At 33.0% G+C, this 20,962-nt stretch overlaps 2 protein-coding genes across 3 annotated transcripts; both read right to left on the bottom strand.

Moving 5' to 3' along the window:
* Positions 1-778: 778 nt before the first annotated feature.
* On the bottom strand, positions 779-2,514 carry LOC137810737 (transcription termination factor MTEF1, chloroplastic). The gene has a single exon (XM_068612149.1). It carries the CDS (start codon positions 2,474-2,476, stop codon positions 1,622-1,624), a length of 855 nt encoding a protein of 284 aa, XP_068468250.1. The 5' UTR covers positions 2,477-2,514; the 3' UTR covers positions 779-1,621.
* Positions 2,515-18,524: 16,010 nt separating this feature from the next.
* On the bottom strand, positions 18,525-20,657 carry LOC137810736 (expansin-A10-like). Of its 2 annotated transcripts, none has more exons than XM_068612148.1 (4): positions 20,528-20,657; positions 20,253-20,395; positions 19,801-20,113; positions 18,525-19,430 (listed from the first exon to the last, which is right to left on the bottom strand). In XM_068612148.1, the coding sequence occupies exons 2-4, from the start codon at positions 20,389-20,391 to the stop codon at positions 19,124-19,126; spliced, it is 759 nt and encodes a 252-aa protein (XP_068468249.1). In that variant the 5' UTR covers positions 20,392-20,395; positions 20,528-20,657; the 3' UTR covers positions 18,525-19,123. The 2 variants fall into 2 exon arrangements, with proteins under 2 accessions (XP_068468249.1, XP_068468248.1); XM_068612147.1 differs by having other exon boundaries at positions 20,490-20,638.
* Between the last annotated feature and the right edge of the window lie 305 nt (positions 20,658-20,962).

The following is a 20,962-nucleotide window of genomic DNA, read 5'->3' as shown; positions in this document are numbered from 1 at the left end:
GAACACCTTGTCCATTTTACACGACTTCAGTGACACAAATCTAGTTTTAAGAATGAGATTGAACATGAGCTAGTATCAACATAATTTCACATATACATCAAAGAAACTCAAGTTTGCTAAATTAAGAACAAATTAAACAGGGTATAGTAACATTCAGAAATCTAGAATTATCATGCAAGCACACAAAAGTGGTAGCAATATTCCACATGAAATATACATAATCTCTACAGTAGAACCTAAATTGTTGATGGCTTTGATTGCGATTTCGAGATTTAACAAGACTGAGCCAAATCGAGAAGACCTTATCACCAAAGACTTACACTTTTGGTTTGATAAATCTTTAGGATTATCAAAGTGCGCCACATTTGTGAGGCTTCCACTAATGGGGTATACACTCAGTGTCAAGGATTCCTGGATATTTTAAATTTTGGTTTTTGACTCTTCCTTTTCAAGGCTTATACTATTTCAATAGAAAGTTAACTGATTGGGTTCTGAAAATTCTATAGTTCATGTTCTATTATCAAAATCAATTCCACAATCTCAATTTCCCACTTTACTGTCGATCAAAATCTTTCTTTTCCACGACCAAGATATTCTTTTATTTGAATCACAAACAGCGCTTTATCTATCACAAATTAAAAGACACAGATATAATAATCAACCGCAATCAGTGTAATCAACTGCGGATTGCAGAAAACGTCAGAAAGCCAATAACCTGCTATATCATATTGCGAATAGCGGAAAGCCAATAATTTGTTATATCATATAGAGTAAATCATTACGGTTGAAATATACTATATATCCAATATATCAATTATATATGTATAAAAAATTAAGTTGTATGCAATTAAAAATAAAATACATAAAAGTTGGCATAATGTTATCTAAAAATTCAATTGGCTGGAGGCTAGCCAAAGATGAAAGTAGATGCAGGATTGAGCTGCAACCACAACAGTTATTGTGGACGCAATAGCGGATCCTTGAAATTCAGAGTATTGCAGCTTTAGCGGCTATTTAAACCACACTGATCACTGCACATTTTATATCAGTCACTATAATTCAGCAAAACCAACTTCACTCACCTTAACATTGTTAGAAATTGCAGACAAAAGCAACTGCATTTACAACCAATTAATGTTTTAGGTAGCAGTTGCGATCCTTGATATTAGGAAATTATAGACAAATGGGGCTGCAATAGCGGTATACGGTCATGGTAATCCAAAAAATCTTGATGTTGCAGCTGAAATAGCGGAACATTTTTGAAAACCTTGTCAACAATAGCCACTTACTACAACCGTTGTCCTACCTAAACCCTCCTAAATCTCAAAGAACATACATCCTTATTATTATTTTCCATCACCAAAATCTCCTTTTCTCTGAATCACAATCAGCTTCTTCTCTACATTATTTTAACAGATTGCCCATATGTTTATCAGTATCAACCACGATACTTTAGTCTTTAGCAAAACCAACATCCAGGGTTTAAATTGCGGTCACCATCATGATTTCAGTTTCATCACACTCAACATTGTGGAAAATTGCAGACAAATGTGGGTGACCCTAAAACCCTTGATGTTTTAACTAAAATGGTTTAAACCTTCCCAACAACAACAACAAACTACTACAAGTATTGTCCTACTCCAAACTCAAGAGTCTTAAACCTCAATTCAAGCAACCTAGCATTAAACCCGCCATCACTAACCTTCAACATATCTTCCAACGGCATCGACACGCCAAGCTGCCTCAGCCTCCCGAATCTCGGCTTAATCCTCCGTTCCAAGCTAAAAGAAAAATACTGAGGAAACCTCTTGAGCTCAGCAACATCCCCATTCATCTCCTTCAAGAAAAATTCCACCTTGGGCACCAAATTCTTCTTCACGCTTAAAGTCAACAACCCAGGGGACCTGACGACCATGTTGCAAACCTCGATGTGGGTGAACCCCAAACTCTTCAAAAACTCCAACTTGGGCAAAATGGTGTCCTCCACGCTTGATACGAGGAGCAGGGTAGTCTGGCACGTGAGGGAGTGGGGCCCACAGAAACCTAGTTCCCTGAGAAGTAGCAGTGTGGGACGCAATTGGTTATCGACGCTGGAAACAAGTAATCTGGGGCAGCGGAGGATGCAGAGGTGGACGTCGGGGAAGGGGATTCGGACCTCATGGAGGAGGAAGTCAAGGAGGGGATAGAGTTGGGAGTAGGGGTCGCACGTGAGGAGCACAGGGTGCATGTCGAGGATGCGACCCATGGCGGTGCGTGGAACTCCGAGGGAGTAGAGGCAGCGCGTGACGGATTCGAGGACGGCGAGAGGGGAGGAGCGGAGTATGGGGTTTAAGTGGAAGGCCTTCTCCGGCTTCACTTTGAGGGCTTTAAGGTAGCGCACCTTTTCGTTGAATACGATGCCGCGGTCCAATGTTGCTGGAGGTTTGAGGTGGCAAGAAAACTGGGAGTTTGTTGGAAATAGTTGGAGTATCGCCATGTCGAGTGGATGACGATGAAGATGTTTGTGACTTGGCGCGGTTATAGAAACACTGGTCGTTTATTTTTTAAGATACGATGTCGTTTCGTTACTGGGCTTGGCTGAACCAGTTCGTTAGAAGGACTGTAATTACATTCTGCACCCCATATTTTAAAGCTACACTTCGTAAAACTAAAAATTGAATTTGCAATTGTATTATTAAGAAATATGAATTATCATACACCCTGAAATACAACATGGAATAGAAATATTTATTTTGAATTCCACAATCTAAAATACATATTTTATCATTTTTTAAATTTTTATTTATTTTTTTAAGCTATATAATACAAAACTTATTTTTTAAAATAAAATTTCTTAATAATTTTTTTTAATAATAACAATATTTTCATAAATTAAGCACACAAGACAGTTGTCATTTTTCTCGCCAGTTGATCTCGGGTTAATTTGATGGGTAAGCTCCGCTTCTAGTATGTCTCCTCTTGGTGCACTAGAACAACACTCCGCTGAGACAACCCTGTTGATCACACTCCGACAATCAAGTCAGTGAGAGCATACAAAATAATAATCAGTTTCAGTCTCTAATACTCTCATGAGAATATAATCTCAACTGAAAGCATATATAACACAAAAATATTTTGCCTATGGACACTTTTACTCACGGTGCTAACAACAAAAGAAAATATCGTGCATCTTTATGTTGCTACTTAGTTAACAACTTACACACACATACATATTTAACTAACGTATGCCTTGTAATATCAAATAACCAAACTTAATATTTTTTGTTCTTTTACCGACCTTACCATTAAAACTGGGTCGAGTCCATGACTCACTTTTGGGTCCAAAGCCAAGCTGATAACAACCAAATGCTTGGACCAAGGTCCCGAGCATTCTTGTCCAGTAGACAAGCCCCCTCGGGCTCAAGCTGAGCTTAACTAGGCGAAGAGGCTCTCTATCGTTTTGGCGGTTGACTCGACAATTTCCCCAAAAGGTAGGTGAGGCACGATGAATGAGGTGCTTTTGAGGGGACGTCTCATCGCACTTGATCAAGAGTATACACGTGGCGCAACATCGACGGTGGAGAAAACCTTACCGTTTCGAAATCCACCCTTCACTTATACCTTACTCGAGTTTCACTTAGCACCACACTGTTTCATTTCTCCTTGCTTCAGAAACTTCTCCTTAACGCTGCCTTCTCACTCTCGTGCCTCCACAATCACCGTCGCACCAAGGTCACTGCCATTACCAGGTATCCAACTTAACTTCATTGGCACAAACCATCCATTTCTGATTAACGTTACGAAACTCACTTCAACTTTCTATGTAGCTTTCACATTCTCACTTCCTCTGGTGTTCTTGCTTGTTGAAGTTCTGTCGCGCTTTCTCCTTTACCGTTTGCATATAATGTGTTTTTTATTCTACCATTGATTTGTTCAACCCGCCTGGCCTGAACTGTATTTATACTCTGTTTGTGTTGACTTGTTTTAGCTATTTTCGACAATGGTTTATAGTGTCTTGTACCCCTGGACCAAAAATGATCTTTTGAAAGGAACCTGTTACTACACCACCCATCAGCGTCTTAGAGAGTTAGAGAAAATGGTTGTACCATGAGTAAGAGGCATGAGAGTCATGTAAAAACTGTAAAATGTAGAGAGGGCAAACCTATCTGTTACGATGAGTCCTCGGATCCCGAAGGTCAGTTTTGTTTCTTTTATGCTACCTTTTTCAAAAAGGTCCTCTTACAGCTCCCTTTGGCCATTTTCGAAAAAGAGCTTTTAATCGAGCTCAACATCGCCCCTACCCAGCTATACCCTAATACTTGGGCATTCATCTGCTCTTTTATTATTCTGTGTGCTCATTTCGACATCTCACCATTTGTCAAAGTCTTTTTATACTTCTTTGAAGCCAAACACGTCAGTAGCAAACTGTGGGTGTCCCTCAAGGTGTCCCTAGAAGAGCCTTAATTACCCTCTTCTAGTCTCCATACAAAAAATTCAAAGGAAAGTTCGTTAAAGTCCGATCCTCCACAGGAGATCCAACCCTTCTAGATGGATTTCCCTTGTATTGGACCCTCAAACCCAAATTTCGGAGTGCTCAGCGCCTGGAAGAACTATCTTCCAAAGACCAAGGGATCTACCAATATTTGATAGACTTGAAGGTTGTCTTCGACACCTTCTATCTAATATCCAAATAGTACCTTCCTGGTGCTCTAAAGGCTTATACTGGTACACCTATTTTCCACTCTTAGTGAAAATAACTCTGCCACCACTTGATATCCATTTACTTATTTTCTTTACTGGGAGGATGTTGACCCATATCAACAAGAAGGAGCTAGGCGAGATGGCCAAAAGGATGAGGGCAACTGCCATCATGCCTAAAGATTCCTCAGCACAAAAAAAAAGCTCCAACCACCACTGCTCAAGCCCCAACTAAGAAAGATGAGGAAACCACCTCGGGGCTTGTTTTCAAAAGAAAAAGGAAGGAAACTGCTCCCCCTACCGAGCACTCTCACTTGGATGGACGAGCTCCTTCTCAACATGTTGCTCCTTCAGAAGGCCAGGTTTCGCCCCTAGATGTGATTGTTATCCAAGAGGGCAAAGTGGAGAGCTCTAAGGGGAAGAACTTGTGGGATCCGAGCTTCGACGTCCCCACCCATGGTGAACATACCTTCTTGCCTATCGTCGACAAGGATAGGCTCATGGCCAACGAGGAAGACCAACTATATCGTGACTGCATGAAGCAAATCGGGCAGGCCTTTGCCATGGGATGCTTGGTCATTTCAAAAACAAGAGCTCGGAAGGCAGCAGAAGATCAAACAGTCCAAGAGAATTTGGGGCTTCGCAAAAAGATGGAACACCTTCAGTTTGAGCTCCAACATTTAAATGGCCTACTTCAAGAAGCCGAACGACTTCAAGCTGAGAAGTCTAAGGAAGCAGCGGGTCGAGCCCAAGAGGCAGCTAGCGTGGCTGAAGAAAGAAACACACTATTGATCGAAGTTGACAAGTTAAAAGGGAGTTAACCCTCAAGGACGAAACCTTTGCCAAAACCACTGATTCCTTTAAGCAAGATGCTGCCCAATCCTACCTTGTAGGATTCAAGGCAACTATTGAACAAGAAATGACACTTCATTCCTCTTTGGACTTGACCGAACTCGGCCAGGGTAAAACCGTGGTTGATGGCCAACTAAGGGATGCTTAGCTTGAAGAGTAATGGTCTGTAATATGCTACAATTTGCTTGCCCCTTGAACAATTTGAACATTTTTTGACTTTATGTTATTAGCATCTTTGCTTTTTCTCATTTTCAAATGCATGCCTCGCTACTTAACTTATCATATAGCAAACTTCGACTAACTTAAGTATAACAACTACTATCAACACACATGCAGATACTCTATTACTTACACTAACTGATTTCTACCTCTTGAGCATGAAGTAATAAAAATAGCAAGAATCCAACTTAGGTGAATCTAAGCATGAAAAATCGTAGAGTTCCCACTTAACAAAGAACTAACCTTTTGATGAACTATACACCCACAGTTAAGACAAGCCTATACTCAATCTCAAATTGCATAGGTGTATTCCACAAACTTGGCCAAGGGCCATATACCTTGATCTCACCAAGCTTTGCTTCGTTGAGCGCCTACTCGGATAACCATACCTTCCCGAGCTTGGTCGTCTTATTCCGTGCTAAGAATGATTCATTCATCACTCAGGGTAACTAAACTCGGATAACCACTCGTACACCGAGCTAACCCCTCTTGTGCGAATGATTTTCCTACGTATCATTTAATCATTTCACAGAGCGATAGAACTCGGGTGACCGTTCACACACCGCGTTAACCCAACTTACCATGTACCAAAACAACTTATCCATAACATCTATTTGCAGAGCGCCTATACTTGGGTAGTCTTTCTTACGCCGAGTTAGGTCGTCTTACCTTGCATTGAGTCAAACAAATTATTTTGCAGAGCGCCTGTACTCGGGTAGTCGTTCTTACGCCAAGCGAGGTCCTCTTACCTTGCCTAAATACTTCCTTTATATCAATTTTGCGCACATGGCACCTATACTCGGGTAGTTTTACTGATACCGAGCTAGGTCGTCTTACTTGATACTAAATAACCAATTTATACGCAAGACGCCTGTACTAGGATAGTCGTAACACCGAGTTAGGTCGTGATACAAGCCAAGCCAACAAGAAGTTGACCAAGGATGCAAATGACCATTTACACTATGAGAAGTCATCTCAGCATACAAGTGGAGACCTCACTAAAGGGAGAAATGGACAAAGACCAGAGCATCTCAAGTTCTCTGTTGGTCTACTTAAGAATAAAACACGTTGTAAATAATTTGGGCTCACTTTAGGGGTCCAGATAGCAAAGATAGGCTAGAATAAGGTGTCTTTAGCATAATAAGGGTTGTGGGTAGCATTTTAGCTTGTTCCTAGCCCTTTTGGAAGGCATTTTGACCTAGTTTCTAGAAGGACAAGCCTAGGATGCGGGTTTTGTTGAATCAAGCGTGTTCAAAGCTTTGAAGAATCCAAATCCTTTGAGTTTGATGGAAGGCCTGATGTGCTTGTTGTTGCTGAGGTGTTTTAGAATAGGATCTGGGGTAGATTATCTGTGTAAATCCACTCTTGATTGAATCCAAAGCTTAAGTATTCTCAAACCTTTTGAATTGAAAGTGTTTTTCAAACTAAGTGAAAAACAACCTATTGTTTTGTCGAAACAACCGATTGTTTTATACTTAGGTGTTTTCAGAAAGGTTGAAAACTGTTTTTGCTCTTTGACTTGCTGTCAAACCAAAACAACCGATTGATTCGAGCATTCAATCGATTGTTTGTTTTGAAACCATAATAGAAAATTGTTTTGTGCTTTGACTGAGCTTTAAATGTTTTTATAACTGAATGCACTCCTGTTTTAAATGCTTTGACAAATCTTTTAAAGCTATAAATAGTGTGTTCAACTTTTGTAACAAATAAGGAACTGAGATTTAATCAAAGAAAAACAAATTTGAGTTTTTCACTGATTTTGCTTTTGAAGAGTTAAAGATTGCTTTGAGATTGCTTTGATCAAGAGAGAGTGGAATAGGATTTTCATCTTGTATTGATTTCAGATCATTCTGTAACAAGTGTAATCCTTTTATACTTTGTGTAAAATCTGGTGTGATAATTTAAGAAGTGTTGTGTGCTCTTGAGGTTGTCAAGATCAGCATTCTTGGTGGTGTATGTGCTGAGCCAAAGGAAGTGTGTGTCTTGAGGGGATCAAGGTCACTTATTTGGTGGTGTGTGTAAGTAATCTAGGTTTGATTGCTTAGTGGATTCCCCCAGTGGTTTCTGGGAAGACTGGATGTAGCTCTTGGTTTAAGAGTGAACCAGTATAAACTGTGTGTGCAATCTCTCTATCCCTTAAACTCTTTAAATTCAATTTGTATATTTTATCTGGTATAAACAACCGATTGTTTCTGCGAAACAACTTATTGTTTTTCTGGTGCTGTGCTAAATTGCTTTGTGTTTTTGGCAAACTGAGTTCTTAATCAAGTTTTCTCAAAGGAATTTCATTCTAGACTAAAAAGTTTGCAAAAACCCTCTTTAAACCATTCACCCCCCTCTAGTTTAAAGCCATACATTCTAACAATTGGCATCAAGAGCTTGGTTATTGAAATTTATTAAAGTGTGATCCTAAAACTGTTTTTATATGGCTGATAGATTACCCTTTGGAGAGGGTGCTTCAATCAACAGACCACCTCTGTTTTGTGGTTTGAACTACCAATTTTGGAAAGTCATAATGAAAATCTTTGTGGAATCCCTTGACAAAGGAATTTGGGATGCAATTGAAAATGGCCCCTTTGTTCCAAAATTTGAAAAAGATGGATCTTCCATTGAAAAACCTTGGTCTCAATGGACTGATTCTGAAAGCAAGAAGGCCAAATTTGATTGCATTGCTAAAAACATAATAACTTTTGCCTTGAATTCAGATGAATTTTTCAGGGTCTCTCAATGCAAATCAGCAAAGGAAATGTGGGACACCTTGGAGGTAACTCATGAAGGTACCAATGAGGTGAAAAGAGCCAGAAAGCATACTCTAATCCAAGAGTATGAAATGTTCAGAATGCTTAAGGGTGAGACTATTGCTGAAGTTCAGAAGAGGTTCACTCACATCATCAACCACCTCATGAGCCTTGAGAAAATCTTTGAAAAAGAAGAGCTAAACATCAAGATCCTCAAATGTCTTGATAGATCTTGGCAACCTAAGGTAACTGCTATATCTGAATCAAAAGATCTAACATCATTGAGTATGGCTTCTTTGTTTGGCAAGCTTAGGGAACATGAGTTAGAGATGAATAGACTCAATGTTCAAGAAAGTGAAGACAAGCATGTGAGAAACATTGCCTTAAAAGCGGTCAAGCACAAAAGCAAGCAAGAATCCAGTGATGAAAGTGATGAAGAGAACCTTCGCTTGCTATCTAGAAAGTTTAGCAAATTCTTGAAAAGGAACCGCAACAAAGACACCAACAAAGAAAGGTATGGAAACAAAAAATCCAATGATTTTAATTCCAATAACTATACGTGAATTTATTATGAAATTTGGAATTTTCTCATGGTTAGGGTTTAGGAGGTGAGCTTCTTTGATTATGTTTTTGATTTGGGTTTTTTAATTTAATTTTAAATTAGTGAGTAACTGTCTTTTATTTTCAAAATGGGTTTCAAATGCAACCAGAATTTTTTTTATTTTTTTTTTCAATTTTAGTTTTCAATTACTATTTTTTGTTTTGTATAGATTTTGTTTCTAATTCTTGAAGCTGAGTTGAAAAATAGAGATAATACGTGCTCAACATAATAATGTCTTTCTTATTTATAATACTTGATTTATCATTTTTTTTATCTTATAATGAAGTTCAGACACTTCTCTTAAATGGCGTGACGGTGTCGAATACTCGTATCGGACACCGATACTCGTATGACACTTGTAGGACACGTATCTGTAAAGTGTCTAATTCAAAAAATATTTGTTGGATTTATGACAATTCTAGTACGGTTCTAACACAATTTTAAAAAGGAAAAATACATTAATTTTCTAAAAACTCAAATTTATTGTATAAATTTTTATTATAACTATAAAAATAAAAAGTAAATCCTTTTGAACCAGTAATAAAAAACATCTTTCTGCTCAAAAAAATAATTTGTAACATACTTATACATATAAATTTTTATTGTCAATTTATATAATTCATAATTATATAATATATAGATTTGTGTCTCCGTATCATACATTTTAAAAATTATACGTATCTCTGTATCCGTATATGTATCATATCCGTGTCCGTTTCGATGTGTGTCTGTTTAAATACTATAATCCTCTCCATTCAGATCCCATGATTATCTTATATTTTGAATGCTGGAAGAGTGTTAAATACTTGAAATTTCTCAGTAGATCGCTACCCTTTTCGTTGACTGGTCATATGAATTAAATGCATGGTTTTCTTGAAATAGTGGTTGCATAGCATTTTAAGATGACAGTGAAGGATCATAATGTCTCAGCCCCCAACAAATAAAGCTATGTCCTTTGAATTTAAATTTGTTACAGATTATATAGTTCACGGTTTATATATATATTGCCAATATGAATTCATACTGATGCTTATTATAATATTATAGTAGCTGCAATATAATTTAAAAAAAATCTTGTAATTCAGTCATGTAATTGTTATAAGATAAAAGAAATATATATGTATATATATTAAAAAAATGTTTATTATAAGAAATAACATTTAAAAGAGACTATCAAATTCAATTTTTCAGTCAAAAATAAATTTTTCATTAAAAACATTCATGTGACCACATGTTTCTCTCTTCCAGTTTTTTCACCAGACTAAACCATGCCTTTTATTTCTTATTTTCTTTGTTTTATCTTTTTTATTCTTTTTCATTGCAATATCTGTCGTGAGAATCAAAAGACGATTAAAATACAATAACAAGCACTATTCAACCAAATATTGTTGGAAGAATTTAATTATGACTTTGAAAGTGGTGCGTTCTATTTTCTTTTAAACGTGATTTTTTCTCAATTGTATAATTCTCTAATTTAGAGATAACAAAACAGAACTTGTCTTTTTCAAGTTGTGATTGATTTTATTAATTTGAGATCTATTATTATTGTATAATAAACGTGATTCTTTTTCAATTGTATAATTCTTTAATTTAGAGATAAGAAAATAGAAACTATTAATAATATGTGAGATCTATTATCATTGTGTTTCAAGATAAAATATACAGTTAATAGAAGAAAATTGACCCAAGAACAAAAGTTATAAAGAATTGCAGAAAAAAGAAATTAGAGACTTCGGTATTTATCAGATATAGTCTACTTTTCGAAAGTTTCAACTCAAAATAAATAAAAAAAAAGAAAAAAGAGATGAAGAGCATGATGAAGGGTATAAACCCAAAGAATTATAAAAGTTTCAATATTCAAGTGAAAAAGATGAAAATACAGTAAAAAAAAAGGTGTGAGACTCTTAAAACCTGTAAATGTTTGTGTTTAGTTTAATTACACAAGTAATATGTATCTAATTTAGGTTGATGTATCTAATTTAGGTTGATAGTATAACTCACTTTTTCTTTAAGTGCTTTTTTTTCAAATAAAAATAATTGTTATAATTTATATTTTTCTTAAACTTTTTGTGATTATTTACTTTTATAATTTTAGATAACAAGACCATTAAAATTAAATTATAAAATAATCAATTCCTCTGAGTTGGTTAACATTGAGCAACATGAAAAAATTACAGGTATTTGTATAACATGTTTTTCTAGATTGAATAAATCATTATTAAAATTGGTATTGACTTATTTTTTCTAATTTAATTTAGGTCAACGCGTTGTTAAGAAGTGACGTGGACATACTATTAATTCAAAACTTCCAAAGAAAAGAGAAAAGTTAATGGTAATGGGAAAGACATTTGACATCCAATTTCCCCCTCCTTATTTTAAACTTTATGGAAAATATGAAAAATATTTTAAGGTAGAAGCAACTGTGTGTATACGGCAAAAAACTCTTTTACAAGTTAAAACTTTGAAGGAGATATCTAAGCATGATTTAACTCTAATGTAGAAACATAAAAAGGTTAGTATACTCTATTAATGTAAGTATACTCAATTTTTATTTATATATTTAATGTATTTTGAATATTTGGTACTTTTTTTTTATTTAGGATGCATTATGTTTAATGGAAGAGTATAAAGAACATGCAATGCAAGAGTTGCAATTCCAATATAGAAATAGACATCACCATTTATATCAAACTTACATCCAAAAACAAGGGTAGAATATCAAACTTACATAAAAAAACAATTGTAGACTAAATGATGTATGTCCTGACAATTCGAACTGGTTAGTACATAACAAATGTAATGATTCTAAATTTAAGGTAAGATTACTTTCTTTGTATATCTATATCTTAAATTTGAATTTTATTTTTTATGTATTATAATATTAAATTATTTCTACATTTATAGGAAAGGAGCTTGAAAAATAAAACTAGTCGAAGTAAACACGAAATTAAATTAGTTATTGGCACAAAATAAATTTTCCAAAAGGCATTTGAAATGGTAATGTTGCTTTTATGTTTCATATATACAAATTTGTGCAAATTTTATATAGGTTTTATATAGTTTTTTTATGCTTCACATATACAAGTTTGTTTTTGTTCTTTTATTTAATCCATCATTATATTACCTTATTTATTTATTTTCAACAGAAAGAATAATTAAAAAGTGACGAGTGGTCGAATACAATAGAAGGCTAAATGTATGAAATCTAATGGAACTTGGTGTATTCGTAATGGAAAAGAAATTATGGTAAATACAAGTATTACTTTAACTTTTATTTTAATATATTTAAAAGTTAGATTTTGTTTTTTCCATGACTTTAAGACAAAACTCAACATCCTATTCATAGCACCTTTATTTTAATATTATGAAATATTATAAATGTTTATTATTTTGTGTTAACATTGTGTAGGACGATTTGAAAAATGTAGATGGAGTGTATGGAGAAGAAATTGCAAAAGCATGTGTGCCATTGGTTAAACATTTTGTATTTGTACTAGGAACAAAACCAACTCACTCACAAGGTATAGTCAGTGTATCAGTGACAAAAACAAATGTAGAGAGACAATTTGTTCAAATTCAAGGGGAGAATGCATAAAAAAGAGCAAATGAATTAAAAGTGCAAATTTTGACTAATATTCAACTTCAAAGTGAATTGCAACCTCAACATCAATTAATTGAAGATCAAAAACTTGATATCAAAATTCAACATGACCAAATGAAGCAAGACATTGAAAGGGAAATGAAATGTCAAATGACGACTTTATTAGGAGTTTTATCATTTAAAGTTTAAATGTTTCTTCAAATACACATTTCTAAAATATTATTAATTAAATTTTTATTGATATTAATTATTTATTTTATTTATTTATTTTGCAGATCAAAAACCTTGAAGATACTAAAGAGAATTTATTGTTATTTTTCAAATAAGTAAAGTTAAGTCTCATCTCATATATGCATGTTTAAATTTATTATTGGATATTTTAGTTTTTGTCATTTAGAATGTAATGGATATTTTATATTTTATTTTTAAATTTTAAATATGTTTTGTCTATTAATTGTGATATCATATTTTTTTTTATAAAAACTTTCATGTTATGCATCACTATGCAACTTGACATCTTAGCTAGGTCGATACCTCAAGTAACAACAATCATCTTTCATCACATGAAAAAAGTATTATTAGAAAAAGAAAAAAACAAAATACAAAAAAAAAATATGGGGAGACTAGACCAAAACTCATATGTTAACTGATAAGTATCTAATTTCAGTAATATTTCATATTAAAATATAGACACTTATGAGGATTTATCTTATATATTAATATTCAGTTCTTGATTGATTATTGGTATTGTTGTTTTACTTTTAACTTTTCGTTACAAATTGAGAATCTTAAACTGGGAGGTATTTTTAGGGTTCGGACCTAAACAACAATACTTAACATATTTGAGTGTTAGGGATAGACTTGAAATGTTAATTGCCATTAACGTGTGTGATTCTAAGTTGTTTTTATAAATATGCGAGGGATCGATATTTAGGAAACATTCTTAAGAATTTTATATGCGAGGGATCGATATAAATGAATTTTCTACGGGCATCAATTTCAATCAAAGAACTCAATATTAACATGTTAATAAAAATACATGAGAGTGGGAGAGATGAAACTTAATCCCTATTTTTTCAATTGAAGCAACTAATTCTTTGTTTGTTTTCTTATTAATCATTGTCAACACAATCACTTTCAACACACTTTTAATTGTTTTGTTCTATATTTAGCGATTATTATACTTGATAATTCACCATTCCTTGTCGGATTGATATTCGTCCTTAGAGACAGTTATTACTTCTGACAAACGCAGTACACTTGCCGTAAAAAGTCATCATTAACAAAAACGATACATAGGTAGACTATACCTATTCATAAAGAATTCTAAGAACAAACTAGATGGAAGCCTATTATACCAATGAAATGATTATCTATGAATAAATCCTAAATTAACCAACTTATCAGCACACGCATTCCCTTCACGAAAAATATGAATAACCCTAAACTTGATTTTCTCACAGTAATTAAGACAAGTATTCCATCGATTACAAAACATTCATGGAACATTAGTCTTAACAAGATATCTCTTATTTTAATAGGAAGATTTTGAAAGTAGATTTTCTTAAGCATTGTTTGCGTCTACATATGCGTGTATCTCACAATGCACTCCTCTAGACCCAGTTGACAAAGAGACATTTAGGAATTAATGTTGGTTAGAGGATGTAGGTGGAAGGTATAAAGGACAAATGTATGGTTTAGGCATGTTGATGCTCATGATGATTGTGTCGAAAGTTACCTATAACAAACACAAGCATGTTTTAGTTAGCAAGTTTCACATAAGATTAATCAACTAAGATAACAATTAGCAAGTAAGGAGCATAGGACAATGAACTAGTTATAATAACTATTGGTGTGTTAGCATACTAGATGGGATTTTAGATAATATTCCTTTCAACATTTCTTACTTTGAATTAGCTTTAATGAAATTTAAAATGTTTTTATAAATTTCTTATAATTTTTCCTGTCTCATTGAGATATTTTTTTAAAAGTTTATTATTCATATGTGCAGGATTCGTATATATGTCTAGTAGGAAAGACCAATTTGTATTAAAATTACAAAAAAAAGTTTCCTACAGATATATTTATGGCTAATACCACGTTATCGTACGAATACGTAATTACTTATGAATTTATCCATATCTAGTTAGTTACAAATATTTTTTATAGACCCAAATCGTCTTAATTTACATAAGAATTTTCAAAATTCATGTAACAAATGTCTAGTAGTTATTTTTTTTATTATAGATAATATGTAGATAATTTAATTTACCTACGATTTTTTTATATTACTTGCGTATTTCTAGTAGGTAATACCTATCTTTCTCCCTATATTTAAAGCTTTGTTATGCTTAAATTTATTAGTTTTGTAAGTGATTAAATAAAAAAAGGTATGTCTTTAAAATATGTAGTTTGGTGCATTGTTTTCATAATTTTGTTTTCTACAATGATTTAAACTATTGAAAGATGATGAAGAAGGAATAACGAAAAAAAAAAAACTTATAGAGCTATATTTGATAAGCAAATATATTTTGCTCAGCAAACCTTGAAAAATGATTAAAAAAAGCTTTATTTGCGAATTTGAGATTGAGAAAATTTGGACAAAAGTCACTAGTGAATTTATTTTGCTCAATGAAATTTGAAGTTGAAGAAATTCGAAAATCTGAAATTTGATTACTCGTTTAGTATAAAATAATCTGATGAGTGGATTTGCTTGAAAATGACTTCCTTTATTTTGAAATGTGAGCTTTGTATTTGTAGGGACCTTAAGCTTATGCAAGCGATCATCAACCAAGAAAAAAAATGAACAAAACATCATTAGAACCGTTCGAAGCTTCAAAATAGTTTGTTCCTTTTTTTCATTATGTATTACTAGTGCTCATTTTTCTTGGTATTCAATATAATCAACCAATAGTTTTGTTTTGGATTTAATCCATTTATATATAATTAATTCATCTTTATTCCATTTTAGTGATTCAATGTTTATGTTTCATACTTCATGGTTTATTTTTATATATGGTATATGATTAAAAAATATTTTTTATATCTTTTCTGAAATGAATTTGATTAATTAATTATTATGCATTCTCAATCTTAAAACAATTTCTTTTATTATGTGGAAAGATTAATGTTTAATAAAACTTAAAGTTTAACTATTTTAAAATCAATAGATAATAGCTATGTTTGATATAGTTCAATCCAAACACTATTGCTTATTTGATTTTTTTTTTAAAAGTTGTATTTGTTTTAATAGATTAAATTCTACCTTTTATATTTCAATAAACAAATCTAAAACCGTAATAAATTTTTGTAAATATATTGTATAAATTTTCTATTACTTGAACAAATGAATTTATAAAACAAAATAATATTAGGAGTTTGTGTGAGTATGATAACCTTACCTATCTTTGTTTTTTTAAACATCTTGATGCATAACATCTTGATGTATCTAAGAGACTAATTGTAAGCCTTTTCTTCTTGCACCCCATTATTTATAATTGTATCTCTGTACTAATAGAAAAAGATTAACGTATCGTTTTTCAATGTATAACACCGTTGTCGTCGTTATTGTTGTTACTGTCACGAAGAAGAATTAAAAATCTTGTTCTAGAGGTTATATTTTAGATATTTTAAAAATTTATTCTAAAATATTTCTTGATCAGGTAATCCAGAAGTTAATTTTGCAAAGGGTAAAATATCATTTCAAAACTTGTTGGGTGCAATTAGAAATTAAGGGGTGCAGAAACTAGAAGCCCTAATCGTTGTACCAATTATCCATTACGAGGCAAATTATTTCTTTCTTCTGAAACTCCCATAATTTTTTAGTTTCAAAAATGGTTATAGTTATGTGGTTTTTCTTTTAAATATATTATTGAAAACGATTATAGAAATTTAGATTATTATATTATGAATTCTACAATCCAAAATATAAATCAAAATTTATATTTTAAATAAATTTAAAGTATAAATTTGTATTTTAAATTTTGTTAAGAGATTATGATATTTCATAAAATATAAATAGGTGCAAATCTCACCTTATAAGTTTATTTTATAAAATTAAGTTTACTTCTTAATAAATTTTATAATGCAATTCATTCTGAATTAGATTGTAAACAGAATTGTAAAATTTAGAATAGGTAATTTTGATAATTTTGAAAATATGGGAATGCCAAAAAAAAAACTATAGAGGTGCAAAATGAATTTTCCCCAAATTTGGAAACATTTTTTTCTTTTGTATATTGTTTTTTGGGCCGCAAATTCTTTTATAAAAAAAGGCCTTAACATATCTTTTACACTCTCTTTTGAATAAGTTTTAAATTATTGGGTGAAAAATACTGATAACACACATTATTGGTCGTAATTTAACGAACCTCATTTAATTATGTGCATGAATTATTAAAAAAAATCAATGGGATCCACATTAATCCTTGAAAAAAACATACATATGCTAAAAGTGTGTTACTAATAATTAGTGCCAATTAATTAATTGGCACTATTTTTAGGTGAGGTTGGAAAGTAGTCTCAAGCTATTCTCTGTTTTTATTTATTTATTTGTGTTATAACACTTTATTTATTTTTATCTAGAGGTATCAAAATAGGTTTAGACATGTGACTATAAATAGATTAAATAGATGAGTTGATTCAATTCATATTCATTATGTTACAATAAAAATATAAAATAAATTAAAAGAACAAAATATATTTAAGTGAATCCTAATTCACTAACTATAATGAATCAAGCCGAGTTATAAAATCTTTGGTTTACCAAAAAATAAAATAGATTGTTATTTTTAACTCAATCCATGATCAATCATATCTCAATCACGTTTATTTACAAACTTTCTACTATTTTTTCTTTACTAAATCCTAATAATTTTATTTTTTATTCTATTTTTTTCTTTCTCGTTTTGCGTAGCTTTATTCAAACAAATTCTTGGAAATATTAAGTCTTCAAAAATAATTGGCGTCCTAAATTTTTTTCTCAAAAATTATTTTCAGAAAGCATTTTCTGGAAATGAAAAAATATATATTTTAGTAAGATTATTTTAAGAAATAATGTGAGATAAATATAAGCATGAAGTATTGGATTTTATATGATTGAAATGCAGAAACGTACACTGAATAATAGTATATATATATATATATATATATATATATATAAAATTATTTTTTAAACTTTGGCCGACTTTAAAAGTGGACACAATATTTGCATATTTTAATGACCTTGGAGATTTTGTGGCTTTAATATGTATTATTTGAAACCACTACTAAAATAATAATAAAATTATTACAATTAGTCTTTACAAACATTAAATATTAGCTAACTTGGTGGTTACTTTAACCATTCACGCCTTCAAGGTGTTTAAAACTCCATAAAAAAACATTTGCATCGTTTGTTCACCTTATGATGTGGTTTTAAAAGTTAGCATATTTCTATCAGTTTTAAAAGTTAGATATTATAATTTTTAAAACGGTGTAAAACAAAACCAAAAGATATCTGAAACATCCACTCACATTAATTATATATGCAATTAGCAATAGCACAAGTGTGAAATGAAAGATTGTTGTAATTTTTGTGATACTTTTCTTTGAAGGCAGTTTTGAAATGAAATATTCTAAAATGAGTTAATAAATTAACCTCTGATAATATATCATCTATATAATTTCAAAAGTTAAAAGCTTCAATTGCTAACTTTTTTACATTACAATTTATATTTTTTTTCTTAATTAATAAAATAACTTGCCATCACAGTGTTAGATTTCAGAATATATACATTCCTTTCCATGTACAGAACAAAATAATTGGCAGAATAAACTAAAGAGAAGGAACATATAGTACTTGTAAATTACAGCAACCTTCCATACATGTAGAAATAGTGAAATTTACACTTTGAAAGTTCAATACAACCAAAGACCAAAGACATACTAAAACACTATGAAAGTTGGATACAACAAATACATATACTTGAAACCAAGGGTGCTTACAACATTATGAGTAAGCAACAATGTTTCTGAAAATCACAATGGTGTAAAAAATACTAATGGCGGGTGGTACAACATAGTCCACCTCCTCCAATTTAGTAGGTTACATAAAATATATATAAAAAACTCCATCTCTGCTAGCTTTCAGCTGCAGAAAGGTTGAAAAGGCTTTCAAAAATGAAAAAAAAAAAATACCCCAATAGTAAAAAAGACCCTAAGAATGGGGAACCCCTTATGATTAAGAGCCAGCTTAAAATAAGCCTTAACCATTTTATGATCCCAAGAATGCCAATTGTCCCACCCACCCCTCCACCAAGTAGCATACTATGTAATACCCTAGTATACTATTGAGTTATACTAACACTTAAACTGAGAAATTATAGAAACATATACTCTTATATATAGTGGTGTATCTAAATATTTGGAACTTGGTCTTGTGAATGATTATGGTTCCTAGCGGAATTGAGCACCAGTGTATGTTTGGCCAAAGGACCACCCAGCTGGGGCAGCATTGTAGGACACCACTGTGTGGCCATCACTGGTTGTGACCTTAAAGGAGAGGCCTTGGCCATTGAGATAGTTGTTGCTCTGCCAGTTCTGACCCCAGTTCCTGGACATTGGCATCCATCCAGTTCTGGACCCTTTGATGGCCACAGCATGCACATCCCCAGCACCTCCTACGTTTGTTATGAGGACCAGGTTGAAGTAGGAGTGACCATTGATTGTGAACCTTATGCCCCCCCTTCTTCTGCAGGGCACCCTACACAAAATCCACACAAAGAAAAATTAACCATGCTACTCTTGTTGCCTCTGTGGAATAAACTAAACCGTACCCAATAGCATAATTTGTGTTATTTCTATATAGTACACAGAAATCAGATTTCTTAAAAATTTAAACATTAACCCATTAGGTGGAAAACAGTAATTTCACTGTAAAGTTGCCAACTTTAAGAAGAAAGTGGTTTGGTCATTTACCACTTGGAAAGAGAAAGCAGGGACACTTCCAAGAACTTGAGTTAAAAAAAAGTTGAAGAAAAACTCCTTTTTGAAAAGTTGAAGGTGACAGGAGGGCAAAGTAGGTTGAGTTGCTAAAACTACAAAGAACAAAAAATGGAGACAATTGCTATTACCTTCTGTAGGACACAGGCACAATTCCAGCTTTGTATTGTGCAATGCGCAGGAAGACAGGTTGAGAGAGGTCAAAATGGTGCAGAGGAGGGTTGCACCACCCTCCTGCATTGTTGGGTAAGGCATTGTTTGGAGGACAGAAATTGGTTGCTGTGACCAAAATAGAGCCAGAAAGGCACCACCTGTGGTCACTCACACACCTTATCTCATAGCATGAACCACAGCTCAGACCATTGTTGAACAGAGCAGTGCTTAAAGCAGCAGTATTTGTTCCATACCCCTGGCTGTAGAGATTCCCATAACCACAAGCCCCGCCTACACCAATTTCATTACCAAACAGATCAGTCAAAAGAGTTACTTCATTAGGCCTTAAATAGTTAACAAATTTCAAATTCCACCCATCCCCCACAAAAAAAAATGGATCTTTTTCATAATGCTTTAACTTTCTACATACCCATTGTTCCAGATGCATCACTCCCTCCATAGAAGGTAGCGTGTGCATTAACCCAGCCTCCACCATAGCCATAGCCGTAGGCAGAGGAGAACATTGTGAGAAGGAGCCCCACCGAGATCAGCAAAAAAAATTGAGCCATTTTCCTGAACAAATCCAAAACAAAACAATTAGTCATTTCATCTCCTTCTAGTAATGCTTCTCTGAAATTGCATGCAACATTTAGCCAGAAATGTGCACCAAATACTTGACATGATGCAATGCAAATTTGCAATTACTTTGAAAGAGAAGCTTGAATTGGAATGTGGATGAGTGAAGGAAAAGTGAAGGGGTGTGGCACTCAATTTATAGGCATAAGCAATAGGGTCAGCCATAGCTTTAACTAACGCTTTTAAAAGTGTTGGGACCAAAAACTGCAGAGGTTATAAGCGGTTTCTGAAACACTTTAAAACAGTGCAATTTGCGAATGGGGCCCACATTTGAAGCTACTAAAAGCTGTTTTGTAGCTGAAGCCGTGTGGTTTTGTAGCTTTCGTTGCTGGAAAATCTACGAAATCAATGTGGGACATAGCGGTTTTAAGTTATTCTGCCATTGCCACATGCAAGCATCTTCCATTTGCCGCAAATACCCTTTTGCCTACGCTTTTTTCAACTCTTTTTTCTGTTTTTTTTTCTCATACGGAAAATGTTGTCACAAGAAAAGTTTATGGGGAT

Source organism: Phaseolus vulgaris, chromosome 2, assembly GCF_000499845.2.
Source record: "Phaseolus vulgaris cultivar G19833 chromosome 2, P. vulgaris v2.0, whole genome shotgun sequence".
Classification (NCBI taxonomy): Eukaryota; Viridiplantae; Streptophyta; class Magnoliopsida; order Fabales; family Fabaceae; genus Phaseolus; species Phaseolus vulgaris.
Note: the sequence above shows the minus strand (reverse complement) of the source record. Positions and strands in the feature narration are given on the sequence as shown.